The following is a 17,466-nucleotide window of genomic DNA, read 5'->3' as shown; positions in this document are numbered from 1 at the left end:
AAATTCTGTCCCTTAAACCTAGTGGGTCTATGAGGAAAAGGAGTGCATAATATGAGCCATTATGGTTTTATGACCTGATCGACATGTCCTTTGAGATGGCTAACAGTATGATGTCCACCAACAAAATGAGATATAAAAGCTAAGTAGATTTTGTGGGACATCACATCAAGTTCTACTGATGTTTTAAAACAGGAACAAAAACAAGTAAAAAGTTAGCATTTCTTTCCATCAAAAAACAATGCTTGTATTAAAAACTGAAATTATTATTAATGTTTATCATTTCTAATTATATTTAATGTGAAACTTCATCTTTTGAGAGCTATGCTCATGGTGCTTGGGATGTCCTCCAATGCAAAACATCATATGGCAAATGCATTTTTAAATGTATGAATAAATGGCCATATGGATAAACAGTGACTATGCATTAGCAAACGAGCTAGATCCATTTCCTGCTATCATGTCAGAGCTGTTCTGTTTAAAAGCTGTCCCGTTTATTTGCTTATATCAGTTGGGTTGAATCCTCATCGTTAACTTGTTTGATTTGCACTAAAAAACACTCAGATTAGAGAGCTTTACTTAGATGTAACAGTGAACAATAGTTCAGTAATGACAGTCATTTGTAAAAGTGTGATGTGGTTCAGATTCAGATAGGCTGTAATGTGTGGAGGGCAAATAGTAATGAAACTCTCTCTTTTAACACAGAACACACTTAATTCTATCTGTAGTTCTCACAAAAACTCAACACATTATTTACACTTAATTTGTTCCCTACCAAAGTGCAATGTCCTAAAGTGGTTTCAAAATAAATTGTAAACATCAGACCACTATTTTGAAAGTCTCATCTTCGGTTTCTTTGTCTAAATTATTTAGACAACTTTGGTGAAATATCTTGAAAGCAATGTTGTTTTACTGTATTAATTAAGATTAAGACATCAGAAATGTGATTAAGAAAATAAGAAATGTGATAAAGACAGACTAAAGGCTTACATAATAAATATAAAAAAAGAAATTTTAATATAAACAAGATTACAAATATGTTCTCCATCCTGTAGTATAACAAGTGTGTACACACACACACACACACATATACAATATATTAGTTAGTTAGTTGTTTTAGTTTTTGGAAGAGAATTTTGGGGGAATATATTTATTGCTACAAATGGACAGCATTCTGTTTTCTAATGGTTTTTAGAAATGTTTGATTTTCAGCCAACAAACCAACAACAAGCCTCTATCAGTCTGTCCAAACTGTCCTAACACTCTTCAGAGGTGACTGGCCAGTGTGGACTGAATTATATCCTCCAGTGTATCCACCTGCTGAAAGACAGTAGACATATGTAAACTCAGCTTTTGAGTGAAACTTTTAAGTACCACTGGTTGAACCAACCCTATGCTGTACAGCTGCCTACATGAAAATGAAGGATTGGCTACAATACCAGGGAACAGATGAGCATTCAAATTTACACTTCTAGGCTGTCAAATACTAAAGAAAGCATAGAGTAACAAGATGAGTCTCAGTTTAAATGTGGTTGGTACTATTTTTATACAATTAAACCATAAAACATGCTTGGTGACAGATTGACAGAATGAAGAATTAAGGCCAGTTCACCCAGCAATTAAAATTCTGTCATCATTTACCCAGCCTCATGTTGTTCCAACCCCCTAGGAGATGTTAGGCAGTATGTTAGTCTCGGTCACCATTCACTTTTATTGAATTTTTTTTCCCATACAAAGAAAGTGAATGTTTGACAGAATTTTCATTTTTTTGAGTGAACTATCCCTTTAGGGTTGAGGAAATCACCTGCGTGCTGCAAACTGATGTGAAGTTCTCCAGCTTGTACACACTGACATGGCCCTCACTGTCCCCCACCAGAACACAGTCTGTCTCAGGGGTGAAGAGCAGAGCAGTCGCTTTCACTCCTGGGCTGGTCACGCTCACAATGGTTGGGTCCAAACTGTGAAGAAAGCAGTGTAAATTGCTGAACATTACAGCTAGACTGACAAAAGTTGATCTCTAAAAAATTCAGCTGGCTAGAGCCCCAAATACAATAAATGGTAAAAAAAAAACTGTACATATAATAGTTAGACATTTTTCAAAAGTTAGATTCAAATATTTTTACTCATATTCATATTTGAATGTACAGTACATTAACTTCTGATCTGTGAAGCATTACATAAAGTATAAGGCATGAAAGAGTTCACCCAAAAATGAAAAATCTCTCATCATTTACTCACCATCATGCCATCCCAGATATGTATGACTTTCTTTCTTCTGCAGAACACAAATTAAGATTTTTAGAAGAGTATCTCAGCTCTGAAGGTCCAGATAATGCAAGTGAATGGTGACCAAACCTTTAAAGCTCCAAAAAGCACATAAAGGCAGCATAAAGGTATTCCATTAGAATCCAGTGGTTAATCCATGTCTTTTGAAGTGATTCTGGATGAGAACAAACCAAAATGTAACTCCTTTTTTACTATAAATCTTGACATCAGCAGTCTCCTTGGCGATCATGATTTCAAGCTCGGTAACACTTTCTAGCAGCATCTATGTACAGTAAAAAAGAAGCTACATTTTGGCTTGTTCTCACTCAGAATCGATTGGATCGCTGCAGAAGACATGGATTAAACCACTGTATTAAACATATAGATTGCTTTTATGCCAGCTTTCTTTTGGAACTTTAAAGGTTTGGTCACCATTCACGTGCATTGTATGGACCTACAGAGCTGAGATATTCTTCTAAAACATTTAGATTGTTCTATGCAGAAGAAGAAAGTCATGCACATCTGAGATGGCATGAGGGTGAGTAAATGATAAGTGAATTTTCATTTTTGAGTGAACTATTCCTTCAATTAGCGAATAATGATTATATTCCCGTCAGTGTTACACACAAAGCTATCATATGACTTCTGAAGATTGGAATATAGTAATAAAGTCCTATAGACCAAATGAAGAAAGGAAGTCGTAAGGTTTTGGAACAACATGAGGGCTAAATGATGGCAGAATTCTCATTCTTAGATGAACTAACCCTTTATTGACTTATTAATGATAATTATTATAATTTTTATAATAACTCTTTGACTATGTTTGTTATATATAGTTCTTGAGCTGGCAAAAGTAGTAGAGAGCACAAGATCTTACATGCTGACTCTCAGATCCCAGATCTCCACCCGACCCTCACTGACTGCTCCAAAGACAGTGGCACAATGTGGGGACCACATGATATCATACACAGCCTTCTGGCCAGATGTGAAACTCAGGACAGGTTTCAGCAGATCCTGCCTCCACAGGTGAATAGTCCAGTCTGAGGAACAGCTTAGGAAAATATCTGGACTGAACGGTGACCATGTTATCTTATAAACAGCACCCTGGGGAGAGGTGGGAAGTGAACAGATGAGAAAAAAAGACTCTTCTTGCAAAGAAAAGACAGTGTAAATGTTTAAAGATAAATGAAGAAAGACTCCATATTGTTATCATAAGCTATGTAAGTAGTGGTTGAGTTAGTTGCTCAAATGAAACACATTTTTTTACACAATATTTACTGAAATTTTATTTAAAAAATATTTGAAAACAGAAGATGTTCCCTATCCATTGATAAAGTTAAAAGATTTTGGAACTGACATACTGTAAGGTGGAATGACTTCTACAGTATTAATTGGCCAATCAAGCACGGGTATCGGTCGGTGCCAACACACTCTCAAGGCGAAATCGTCAGGATTCATACGACTTTTCTAAATTTAGCTAATTCGTATGATATCATGCGACTGCACTCGTTTGAATTCCTATGACTTTCACTACAGCCAATGACATCGCTGGACATCGTTTCCATCTAATACGTGACAGTTACTTGCTTCTGTCACACACAACAGCTTCCTATCATGTTTACACACACTACTGATTGTTTAAGTTTAGATAAGGGGTTTGGGTAAGGGCATAATATTAATAAGTATGTCCTTAACGCCCCGTGTGCGGAACACGCGCTTACTTCCGCATTAGACATCCGGGAATTTGCACGTGATGAAGTCGTAAAAGTTTATGCGAACAACATCATACGAGACCATACGAAATAGCCAACTTGTAAATTATGTACGAATTTTTATGAGATTGGGTTGGTCGATGCCAATAACCTCAAATCTGCAAATATCGCCAATTAACTGGCCTGTGTGATATATTGTTCTATCACTATATGTACCGTCCGACACTTTGAAAATTGAGAAATATTTCTGAATGTTCATGGGTAGTTGACATATAACCTGTACATGGATTTTTTTTATTTAATCAACATCTGGATTATAGGTTAAAATGTATGTACATTTTTTTTTTTTTTAATCACATTTTTGCCTTTACTAGTTCATTTTAAATAGTACTGCAGTATGACAAATTAATTTTTAAAAGTACAAATATTCCATGTACTTTAGGCTCTCAATTAATATGTGGACCTAAAGCTGCATGTCAAAGAATTATAAAAGAATAAGAAATAAATGCTACTTAAAATATCTTCAAATGGAGAATAGCATTCTCCTTTGGCAGATCAAAGGATGTGTCAACTTTCAAAAAGTATTTTATGTCAACTAACCTCATACATTCATCATCTAGTTTAAACATCTCTCAGAAATGCTTTGTGCTTGGGAAACTCATAATTAAAAGGAAATTATAGAACATACTTTGTGGGCTGTGTAAGTATTCAAGAACTGCTCATTATATGAATAGGAGCACTTGTGAATTTGACCTTCCTCTGTTCCAGCCAGGTAGATATTTAAATCCTGAAAGACAACAGCATGGGAAAATTAAGTTCATTCTCTTTAGTATCTTTATGATGTTATGGTTTAGTGTAGATATGTAAGATGTATTGAAACAACACTGCACTCAATGTAGGCCTCACATTAGGATGGAAATCAAAGCACATCCCTGAAGTGTGCTGTGAGATCAACACTTCAAACAGTTCTTCTCTTTTATCAGGTTTTGGACGTCTCTCACTCCTCATGTTAGTCTTCTTTAGTTTCATCAGATCTAACACAGACAAATGACAAATTAGTCAACAGATGGCTCAAACAAAAATTGAGCTATTTCTACTAAAACCAGGACTAATTTACAAGAAATATAATAATTGTGCTATGATCTCATATTTGAAATGCTAATGACATACAGTATAGAGGAGCAGTAGCGGCACTTAGATTTCCATTTTGGATGGGCCGGAAAAAGTTGGGGATGGGACAAATAATTAAATAAATAAATAAATAAATACAATGGAGATATTTCTGTTTCTGTTTGAAATATATGTTTCAACTGCAAAAATATACATCATTAGATAAAAATTGCTCTATGGGATGGTTGCGTTAACCATCATCTACCAACATCTATTTACTGAATAAAAAAAAAAAAATTATGAATAATTCCAAGTGCCAGATTTGACAGATAAAATATTAATAAATAAATAAATAAAATCATAGGAAATCAAAAGAAAGATCTTTAAATACAAAATAGTTGACATGATCAATGTCAAAATTTTGCTTAGCTGATTAGTGACCTAAAAATCATATAAATCGTACATATAATCACTAATATATAACTGTGGTTTCAAATTCATATCATTAATGATCAACACATCAAATCAAGTAGGTGGGAAAAAAATACAGCAATAAAACAATGCCAAACCAAAATACTGAATCAGAAAGATCATTTTGTTATCAGAACAATGGCCTGATGCCATCTTAGTTCTTGAATGACTCCCTACCATTGGTCTATGGCTCTGCAAAGAGATGCATCACATTTATCTCATTATTTTGAACATTACCAATACATTCCAGGCCTTTGCGGAGAAACCACTTGCTGATTCTTCCATCAGCTGACACAGAGATGAGTGTCTCCCCTTTCTCCTCTCCAGACAGGGCTGTCTCATGATCAATCCATTTGACCTGCCACACTGGACCTGTGTGTATGTTGGCGCAGTCACTATGTCAAGATTATACAGGAGGGAGTGAGATCATGGCAGAATCAGAACACTCTTTGCAACACAGAATTGTGATTTGTGCATGCATGACAAAAAGAAAAGGGCAATAATGTCAAGAGATCAAATTCATTCAAAAAGGATTCAACAGCATTATATGCTCTGAAACAATAAAAGTTAGAATTGGTTTTGCAGTTAATTGTATAATTTGCTCAAAAATACAGTTTGATAGAAGTTAATACCTGTATGAGTACACACACTATATTGTAGCTTTCAGGTAACACAGAGCAGTGATTCTCAACTAGTTTTGTTTCCAGACCCATATTTTCCATTAGACACTATGGCCACATACACACTGCAGCTAAATATTTGTACGTGGCCTTTGTTGAGAACAAAAACAGTCCCAAAATTGTGTATCATACAAAAGTAAACAAAAATGTATTTAAAATCAAACATTGAAATGTGTTGATTTTACCATGAACTGCATAAACCCAACAATATGCAAAGTGATTCAAATTTTGTAAATGCAAAATAAAAACAAAAAAAAAAAACAAGTAGGATTTACCAGCCTAACACATGGAACAAACACTGGGTCAAATATTGTACTATGCTGCTGAATGTGAGAAATGGACAGCCAGATGTTGGCATCCGCCTAAATTGTCTAGCTTCTACCAATTGAATTTGCACCAAAATATTGTAGAGTTTGATTGGACAAACTATATGACATTTGACATCAACAACAAAGGGAGTGTTTTCGCCTTCCTTTTAAAAGTTGATATCGTAACTGTATGTGATTATATTGTTCGTTGCATTTTATTGTAATTTAGCATTGTTTTTATCCCTGCTGTCCACAGTGCTGGGTAGTAACGGATTACATGTAACCAGGATAATGTAATCAAATTACAAAAATCAAGTACTTGTAATTAGATACAATAAAATAATCATAATCAGATTACAGCTACTTTTTATGGATTACATGTGTACATATTAATCAGGCAATGGCTATAAATTGTTCATAATTTATAATTTGTCCCTAATTCTTTTAATTCATCTTTTTAATTTTCCTTCTAAATCAGCCTACCAATGATATCACAAGACCATGCCATCTTATGATGCAAAAATACTAAACTCTGCTGATAAAATACTATGTCTACATCATATCCAGTGACCTTCACTAATTATTGATCCTGGAAGTCAAACCTGGAAAACACATTAAAAAAAAAAAATCCTCTTCTTAATAAGAATAATTCACATCATCTTTTTCTGCCATCTTGGCCAAAACATAGATATATACCTGATAAAAATGTGTTTTTGTGTTTCATGATCCTTTAAGTAATCCAAAGGTAATCCAAAAAACAGATTAGATTACCTAAAAAATATAATCCAAGTGATTACATTACTGATTGCAATTTTAGTCATGTTATTAGTAATCAGTACCAATTCAGAAGTAATCTACCCAGCACTGGCAGTCCATGACCCTCTCAGAACAGACCTGTGACCCAACCTACCAGCTAAGAACCCCTGATATAGAGAAACCTGTTTTAACGGTTTGTAACTTTCAGTAACATCCTGACTGATCGAGAAAAGGAATGCTCACAGCCCCACCTGCTGTCTATGATGGGTGTTTGTTCTGTGCTCTGTGTGTTGTAGATGGCAATGCTGCCATCATACATTCCTACTGCCAGCTGACTGGCAATACAAGCCGAGAAATCCAGCGCAGTTACTCCACTCTCACAATGAAAGATTTTCTCAGGCCACTGAGACAAATGAACATACACATTTAAACAATATTAACCGAAACAAAAGGTGAAATGGCATGCTAATGAAACCATATACATGCACACTGCATTTATATGAACAGCTCTGGAAGTAACTGTAGAAATAAAATACTTTGCAAAAGTGTTAATAAGCAATATAAGCATGGTTAAACTGGGTAGATCTGCTTTTTATTTTTGTATGTCTTGGCTTTAAAATGTGCATCAGTGAGTTGGATGTGCAGAGTACCATAGGGTTCTTTAAAGACCAGCAGGACACAAGTCCAGATTTCTGATCTTTGAAATTAAACTGTCCATATCCCACAGCAAGAAGATCCTGTAAGCAAACACATTGCAAAATATCATTTTACACTGTCTCCCCCTTCCATTGATTCATTGTTTTGGGTTGTGAATTGTGTGGGCCAAGCATGTCATTCAGTGAAGACATAAAAATTCAATTAATACATAAACATGTAAAACATGTGTTTAGGTAAGAAGTTTAGTACTGGGTTTCTCTTGTTCCAGGCCATACTGCTGACATTCCGCCCCATAGTGAGTTCACACTTGAAGGCCCAGAGGTGCTCCAGAAATGGGTGCTCTGTCCAACTCTCCAGGTCCTCTGCCGTCCGCGCACAGTCCGGATCTGTTCATCATAGCAAACAGTAGACACATTCTAGCAATGTATTTCAAATGGAATTTAAAATATGGAGACAAAGCAAGACTATTGTTATGTTTAAAAGAATATTCCAGGTTTAATATAAGTTAAGCTTAATCAACAGCATTTTAGGCATAATATTAATTTGTACAAAAAGTATTAAAACTTTATTAAAAAAAAAAAACAATTCTAGCCACAAGTGTGATAAAATCGCTTACTAACCTTATTAGTGTAAAGTTATATGCAATATTACAACTTCACTGCAACGGCAGTAAACCCCAAGCATTTTTATGACGCTAAAATGTAGAACAGAAATTTTAGCACAGTAGAACCATTTTAAGACATATAATATTTACGTCAGTGCTTTCCTGTACAAGGGACGAGTTGAAAATATTTTTGTTGTAATCACAATTATGCCACAAATGCTGTCGACTGAACTTAATTGTATCGAACCCAGAATATTCCTTTAACATCTGATCTGGTTCATATCTAAGATATTATGCAAAAGATATCACCCTCTATAACAGGCAGCTGTCTGTATGCAGCAAGCTTGGGCTGGAAGATGTTCTCCAGAACAACCCTTTCCATCACAGCCAGATCCTGTTTGAATTTGTCAGACTGTAAGATCAGCTCAGAGTCTGGCTGTTCCTCCACCTGAAGCACAAAGGCTTCCATTTCAAGACGAGAGCTCAAGCTACTGGCTGAATGAAAGACAAGAAGGACATTTTAAATAACGTAAAGCTGCAAAATTACCACAAGTTCACTGAGAAAACATGACAATGTAATTTTTTACTTTATCTTAGCTTTAATCCAAAACATGCAGACTACTTCTCTATCCTACCAAAAATAATGTTCTTAAAGGGATAGTTCACCCAAAAATTACAATTATCTTATCATTTACTCAGCCTCATGCCATCTCAGATGTGTATGATTTTATTTCTTCTGCAGAACACAATAGAAGACTTTTAGAAGACTAGTTCAGCTCTGTAGGTCCACACAATTCAAGTGAATGGTGACCAGAACTCAAAAGGTCCAAAAAGGACATAAAGGCATCATAAAAGTAATCCATACGACTCCAGTGGTTAAATCCATCGCCATGAAGCGATTTTATAGGTGTGGGTGAGAAATAGATCAATATTTAAGTCCTTTTTTACTGAAAATCTACACTTTCACTTCCACATTCTGGTGTGGAAGTGACTTTCACTTTCGGATTCAGACACCTACAGGTCGGGGCTGGTCAAAGTTGGAGATTTATAGTAAAAAGGACTTAAATATTTTAATTCTCACCCACACCTATCATATAGCTTCTGAAGACATGTATATAACCACTGGAGACATGTGCATTACTTTTATGATGCCTTTATGTGCTTTTTGGACCTTAAGAGTTTTGGTCACCATTCACTTGCATTGTGAGGACCAACCAGTTGAGATATTCTTCTAAAAACCTTTGTTTGTGTTCTGCGGAAGAAAGAAAGTCATACACATCTGGGATGGCATGGGGGTGAGTAAATGATGATAGAATTTTCCCTTTAATTAGAATTTTGTCTCATTTTCCAGTAAAATTTCTAAACATCCATAAAATAAGATAAATTTACTTGAGAAGCAAAACTGTGTAAGAAGGCTTGTTTTCAATGAATCTATTTCAGTTTATTTTCCTTAACCCATTTGCAAATAGTTTTTTCTTGTTTTAAGCAAACATAACAACATTTTGTGAGGTTTAAACTTAAAGGAGACCTATTATGCCCCTTTTTACAAGATGTAATATAAGTCTCAGGTGTCCCCAGGATGTGTCTGTGAACTTTCAGCTCAAAATACCCCACGGATCATTTATTATACTATGTTGTAAATGCCTCTTTTTGGGTGGAATCAAAAACACGCTGTTTTCGTGTGTGTCTTTAAATGCAAATGAGCTGCTGCTCCCCGCCCCCTTTCCAAAAGAGGGCTGTGCCTTTACAGCTCATGCTTGGGATACTATAGCAACCACAAATCAGAACCAATATGACTGACACCGTAAATACCAGAGTTCAGCCATATATGTATGAGCAACCGTAAACGACGCAAAACATAGGCATTTTGAGTTTGTGATAGTGCTTCTTATGTTGAAAATCACTTCCTGCCCTCCATCTGCATTTCAAGCCACAGCAACGCAGTGACATGATGTCATGTACAAACAAGCTATAACGACATAGCTCTGGTCTCCGTGAATACAATCAGAGACAATGGTAACTTCAGCTGCATTAGCCGTGGAATCAGCTAACAAGCACATTCGGAAAGGCGATTTGCAAACATTCACAAAATATAAAGTGCGATACTTACATCTTCAGGATATAAAGCTGGAACATGAACAGTTGGTACTGATCTATGCTCGAGAGTCAGATTTTTTGAAAATCCTGCTTTATATTGACCCTCATCCACAAAGCAGTCCGGTGTAAAATGATTTGCACAAACATAGACGAATTTTGGTATGATTTGGGGCACATTTTCATCAAAAACAAAACTTGTCCACTGCGTCTTCAGTGGCTCTGATGCCGGAAGTACATGAAGACTCTTATGTTCACTTTTACAGCCAACAACAGAAACACTTATGACGCTTATGAAGTTGAGACATTATTCTTCTCACCGTAGCTGCTCCAGCGTGGAAAAAAATGGCGGACTGTGTGTCGATCACTCAGGGGAGGATCTATGATAATAGGGTGGAGTCCATCACCAGTTGTGGGATGGCCTGCTCTAAAGTGACGTCACTTTAGAGCGGATATGAAAACCAGTCATTTTGAGACACTGTTTTTGATTAATAGAAATATAAGAAAGAGGAATGGGTGGACTTTTAACATTGTAGGGTGGTTGTGTACACACACTGCCGACTCACATTTATGTTCAAACACCATGTAAAAGTGAATTTTGCATAATAGGTCCCCTTCAAAACAAAAAACACACACATATATATATATATATATATATATATATATAATTTTAAGGATGTTGAGATATTTTTAATGGAAAACAAGACAAAAATTATTTTTTGCTGTGTAAAGTAAACTATATGCTTACTGAGGGTGTAGACATAACATAACAACCTGTACTGGTGATGCTGACCACAGATGTACTCTGGTCAGGGCCCTCAGGATTAGGCTGGTGACTCATGGAGGATGTGTCTAGGACAGCAGCCTTCTTTCCATCAGAAGACACTGCAGTCTCTCCACTGACCTCTCCACTGCAGAATGAATCATACATATTCCAGGTGGAAGACATGATAGCTGTACAGAGAGCATAAAAATGTGTGACATTAAAATCATTGTGTCAGTAACCAGCTGTAGTGTTTTATGTTACATAAAACATATTACATATCAATCAATCAATCAATCAATCAATCAATCACTGAGTCAGTCAGTCTCTCTGTTCTGTTTATTACATTTAAATCACTATAGAGGGTCTATAATTTTAGAGGCACAATCTAACATTTGGAGGGGCACATTTGGAGGACTTTGTACTGAAACTATACCTTTGTCTACCATGGAAATGCTATCACTTTGGACCTCCTTCGTCTTTGGCGCACCATTGAATGTCTGCATTGAGCGTTCCACATACTTGTCATTGCCCTGTCTGTTTTTGCAGAGCTCTATGTATGCGTCATTCCTTTTCCTTCATAATTCAAAAAAACAATCAAAAAGCAAACATTGGCCTACATTTAAGACTAAATGTATTATTACTGAATGTACACTGCAAAAAAATTAAAAAAATACATATATTTTTTAAAATTCTTAAATCAGCCTTTTTGTCTTGTTTTCCAGTAAAAATATCTAAACACCCTTAAAAATATATATATATTTAATTGAGAAGAAAAAATGTAAGAGATTAATTAGTGTGCTTAGAGAATTTATCTTAAATTAGGTTTATATTTCTCACTCCATTGATACATTTTTTCCTCTTGTTTTACGCATAAACTCACAAATTTGGAGAAGAACTTAGGGGCAAGAAAAATAAACTTCAAAATATACTCTCTGAAAACAAGTATTACTATCGTATACAATTTTACTAAAGTAAATGTACTTTGTTTTAAGGATGTTTAAATATTTTTATTTAAAAACAAAAAATACTGATTAAGACAATTATTTTTTTTATGTGCATGAGAAATATATGGTTTCACTAGATGCAGCACAAAATCAAATAGCAATAACAACTCAAATCTCATTCTAGTAAATAGAGTTAAGTACATCTTTAAACAATCCTCTATGGATTTTGAATATTACTGGGAAAATATCATGATGAGTGATGCATTCTCTCACTTGACTGCCTCAGCATCTTCTGAATCTCCTGAGACGGACACTGCAGGTATGTCTAACAGCCAGAAGGTCTCTGTCTCAGTCAGGTAACAGTCCGCCACACTATCCAAAATGTACTCCATCACCTGCTCCTTCACCTGCTCTATAGGACCCTGAACATCTTTATGAAGAGAAAACAGTTTTATTCAAGAGAGGTTGTGGTGTATTGGAATGCATTTAAAATAAATAATAAGAAACATTAATTTATCAGCTAATGAAATGTCTTTGCAGAACTTTTCATAAACGTACTATCGGGTGACTGAACTGGACATTTACATTGGAAACTTGACAAATTGAAATATGAAAGGGTCAAGAAAACCTGTAAGACTGCTGGACAGGTCCTGTTTTACTAACAAGTCTTCAGTTTCATCAGCCACTGATTCTGCTGAGTGGCTCGTTCTGGATGCTGAAATGCTCCCGAAAAAAGACCTGCCATGACATCAGTGATTACTATAACTGTGATTTCACAATAGAGAACAGAGATTTCAAATTGTGGTACAGATGTTATGTAGCACTCAGAGTACTGCAAGAAAGCATTATTATCCAGAAATACCTTGTAAATGGTCCAGCAAAGCTTGCATTGGTTGTCTGAATGTCTGTCATGGTAGCCCATGATGTGTCATGTGTGGTGAAAAGTTTGCCTTGTTTAGACTGTAAAACACTAGGATCTGGATGATATAATGGCTGAGGAGTGACTTCCTGCCCATTTTCATCAAACACCTGGTTTTGTAAGTAGAAAAATGAACACATTTTTGCCAGAAATCCATTTGATTTTAAATAAATAACATAATAACAAATTAAATAATTTAAAATAACTATAATTACCTGCACAGTATGCTTTGGTGTTTGGGCAGAGCTCTTGTCCAGAACTTTACTGTCGCCTACTGAACTGAAGCTCTTCCTGCTGATGCTTTTTGTAATGCTTTGATTAACACGGAATATTCCAGATGACACATTCAGTGTTTTAGATGCCCTAGACGAAAGAAAACTGGGTTTATAAGAAAGAGATGTACAAATTTATTTGGGTATTTCTCTGATAAATAAATGGGTAAATAAAAAATAACATGAATAGGATTTTTTTGTTCTTTTTCATCTTCAAGATTTTAAGGTACAATGTATATAAATGTACTGTATATATTTGCTGTGACTGGTCAAGTTTTTCACAATTTTAAGAACCTTTTTGTCCTTACTAAAATGGTCCTGCAGTGTGACAAATGAACTAATATAAGGTCATTAAAACTGTATGAACACTTTCATTGAACACAATTTTTTTTAAGAATATCGACACCTCTTTTCCATAGATTTCAAATGAATGAGGACCGAGACCTCATTCTTTTTTTAATTAGAAAAATAATATTTATTTGTTTACATGGCACTGAGGTAAATGACCTACTCTAATGTATTTACTTTGTGTGGATGACTATTCACTTGTTAACTTTAAAAAAATTCTAATCACTGATTTAACAATAGCTTCATATTAGGAATAAAACAATTATCTTTGTGAACTGGTTTAGTAATAATATTCTCATTGATAGCCAATTGCTTAATGACCATGACCAGTTATGTTCCCTTTTAAAATATTCCCAAAAGTATCATTTTGAGGCCACTCCAAAAATGTTCCAAATTGTCGTGAATGCCATTTCTATTGGTATTAATATTCTATTAAAAGGAGAGCAAACTCTGTGTGATCCAATATTTTTGTGTTAAGTTTAGATGTCTTTGAGTTAAGTTCTCAGCTCAAGCAACCCCTGTTACTGATGACAAGTTTAGTAACCACTTTATTTATAATTGTTTCATTAGAAAAAAAACTATTACAGCATACTTTTCAGTGGGTAGATACTGAATTTATGAGGTCATTGGAGTTTGGTTTGGCCTCTTCCATTATAAATGAATTGACTAAAAAAGAAATTGGAGATGTCTTTTAAAATATTACACAAATGCTATCCCTGTAATAGTGTGTTTTCCAAGTATATTGACAAAATTAAGGAAAAAATGTACTTTTTGTAACAAAGATGAGATGATGAAACACCTTTTTTTTTTCTTTTTTTTTTTTTTTGTAAATGTGTTTCAGCAATGAAAAAAATGGTATCTGACATATGTATTCATGTTTTTAGTATTTTTATTTATTACAACAACAAAAACTCAGAGATTCAATAAATTATTGTCCATTTATTTTATTTTTTGGTAAGTTTTCATTTATAAGTGTACATTTTTAGACAAGAATCCACTCCTCCCTATATTTGGTATGATACTTTTTATTGGGCATTAAGAACAGAAAAAAAAAAAAAAAAATGTCAACAAATACTGTTGATATATAACCACTTATAATTAATTTTCCTTTTTTTTTTTTTTTTTGCATTATGCAACTGCTGTAAGTATTCAGACTGTTATTGGCATTAATAATAATAATAATTTTTAAAAAATGAGTTAGCTTGTTCAAGTAGGTACTAAGTAATGTTACAGTAACTGATGTTGTCAGACAGCTACCTAGCTGGCTTTATCAAACCTAAATAAAAATATTTCTAATATCTAGCTCTTTAAAATGTACAAGAACATTGTTCCTTTACAGTGTACATGTAGTTATACAGTTGAAGTCAGAAGTTTACATACACTTAGGTTGAAGTCATTAAAACACATTTTTTAACCACTCCACAAATTTAATATTAGCAAACTACAGTTTTGCCAAGTCATTTAAGACATCTACTTTGTGAATGACATGAGTAATTTTTCCAACAATTGTTTACAGACAATTTGTTTCACTTTTAATTGACTATATCACAATTCCAGTGGGTCAGAAGTTTACATACACTAAGTTACCTGTGCCTTTAAGCAGCTTGGAAAATTCCAGAAAATGATGTCAAGCCTAATTTAGCTTCTGATAGGCTAACTGGCTAATTGGAGTCAATCAGAGGTCTACCTGTGGGTGTATTTTAATGTCTACCTTCAAACTCAGTGTCTCTTCGTTTGACATCATGGGAAAATCAAAAGAAATCAGCCAAGAACTCAGAAAAACAAATGTGGACCTCCACAAGTCTGGTTCATCCTTGGGAGCAATTTCCAAATGCCTGAAGGTACCATGTTCATCTGTACAAACAATAGTACTCAAGTATAAACCACACAGCCATCATACCGCTCAGGAAGGAGATGCATTCTGTCTCCTAGAGATGAACGTAGTTTGGTGTGAAAAGTGCAAATTAATCCCAGAACAACAGCAAAGGACCTTGTGAAGATGCTGGAGGAAACAGGTAGACAAGTATCTATATCCACAGTAAAACAAGTCCTATATCGACATAACCTGAAAGGCTGCTCAGCAAGGAAGAAACCACTGCTCCAAAACCACCATAAAATAAGCCAGACTACAGTTTGCAAGTGCACATGGGGCCAAAGATCTTACTTTCTGGAGAAATGTCCTCTGGTCTGATGAAACAAAAATTTAACTGTTTGGCCATAATGACCATCGTTATGTTTGGAGAAAAAAGGGTGAGGCTTGCAAGCCGAAGAACACCATCCCAACCGTGAAGCATGGGGGTGGCAGCATCATGTTGTGGGGTTGCTTTGCTGCAGAAGGGTCTGGTGCACTTCTCAAAATAGATGGCATCATGAGGTAGGAAAATTATGTGGATATATTGAAGCGACATCAGCCAGGAAGTTAAAGCTCGGTCGCAAATGGGTCTTCCAAATGGACAATGACCCCAATCATACCTCCAAAGTTGTGGCAAAATGGCTTAAGGACAACAAAGTCAAGGTAGTGGAGTGGCCATCACAAAGCCCTGACCTCAATCCGATAGAAAATTTGTGGGCAGAACTGAAAAGGCGTGTGCGAGCAAGGAGGCCTACAACCTTGACTCACTTACACCAGTTCTGTCTGGAGGAATGGACCATAATTCCAGCAACTTACTGTGAGAATCTTGTGGAATGCTACCCAAAATGTTTGACCCAAGTTAAACAATTTAAAGGCACTGCTACCAAATACTAACAAAGTGTATGCAAACTTCTGACCCACTGGGAATGTGATGAAAGAAATAAAAGCTAAAAAAATAATTCTCTCTATTATTCTGACATTTCACATTCTTAAAATAAAGTAGTGATCCTAACTAACATAAGACAGGGAATGTTTTCCACGATATAATATCAGGAATTGTGAAAAACTGAGTTTAAATGTATTTGGCTAAGGTGTATGTAAACTTCTGACTTCAACTGTATATGCATTTATAACGTATTTAACTGAATAACGTTAATTAATTTCCCCCGAATAATGTCTAACTATAGCTTAAACTTACCAGGTCACATTGTAAACGGTAACGTAGTGTTCAACAGCTTGCTATCAATGCGAGAGCTTTAAAACCCAGCTGACAATTGTTTCTGCAGTGAACTGAATAAACGAGTAAACGATAATCCACCAAGGCCTGCGCCCATTGCTTTTCATTACGGACAGACATACTACTGGCAGACAAAGTCATTCAACATATTTTGTGAAATGAAACGTGTGTGAATCTTCAAGAAAAAATCACGGGCTTGGGACAATACATCAGGGGCTTAAGCCCCGTTGGATATAAAATAAATGTAATGTAAAATGCCAGAATACAGGAATAAATGTTTGTCGTGTTGACTTGCTGACTGGCAGTAGCAAGCAACAGTTAATAAAATGTTTAAGTTGCTGTTTAGCGTCTTTCTCTAAAGTAAAGACTTACTTAGTCACTTTCAGAGCGGGTCTCTTCTGCTTGACTGCTGTGTTGGACATGTTTGACACTTCCAAAAGTGAGCGATAAAAACAGACACAGTTAGCAATCTTG

The 17,466-nt window shown here is 35.3% G+C and overlaps 1 protein-coding gene across 1 annotated transcript; it reads right to left on the bottom strand.

Moving 5' to 3' along the window:
• Positions 1-1,045: 1,045 nt before the first annotated feature.
• LOC127449401 (dynein axonemal intermediate chain 4-like) lies at positions 1,046-17,463 on the bottom strand. Its single transcript, XM_051712808.1, has 17 exons — positions 17,365-17,463; positions 13,499-13,646; positions 13,227-13,393; positions 12,993-13,102; positions 12,638-12,794; positions 11,854-11,993; positions 11,429-11,608; positions 8,870-9,055; positions 8,206-8,342; positions 7,950-8,036; positions 7,551-7,702; positions 5,793-5,950; positions 4,881-5,008; positions 4,663-4,761; positions 3,140-3,366; positions 1,802-1,955; positions 1,046-1,317 (listed from the first exon to the last, which is right to left on the bottom strand). Exons 1-17 carry the CDS (start codon positions 17,412-17,414, stop codon positions 1,264-1,266), a joined length of 2,334 nt encoding a protein of 777 aa, XP_051568768.1. The 5' UTR covers positions 17,415-17,463; the 3' UTR covers positions 1,046-1,263.
• Between the last annotated feature and the right edge of the window lie 3 nt (positions 17,464-17,466).

The sequence above is a fragment of the Myxocyprinus asiaticus genome, chromosome 12, assembly GCF_019703515.2.
Source record: "Myxocyprinus asiaticus isolate MX2 ecotype Aquarium Trade chromosome 12, UBuf_Myxa_2, whole genome shotgun sequence".
Classification (NCBI taxonomy): Eukaryota; Metazoa; Chordata; class Actinopteri; order Cypriniformes; family Catostomidae; genus Myxocyprinus; species Myxocyprinus asiaticus.
The sequence above is the reverse complement of the archived record's forward strand: the minus strand, read 5'-3'. Positions and strand labels throughout refer to the sequence as shown.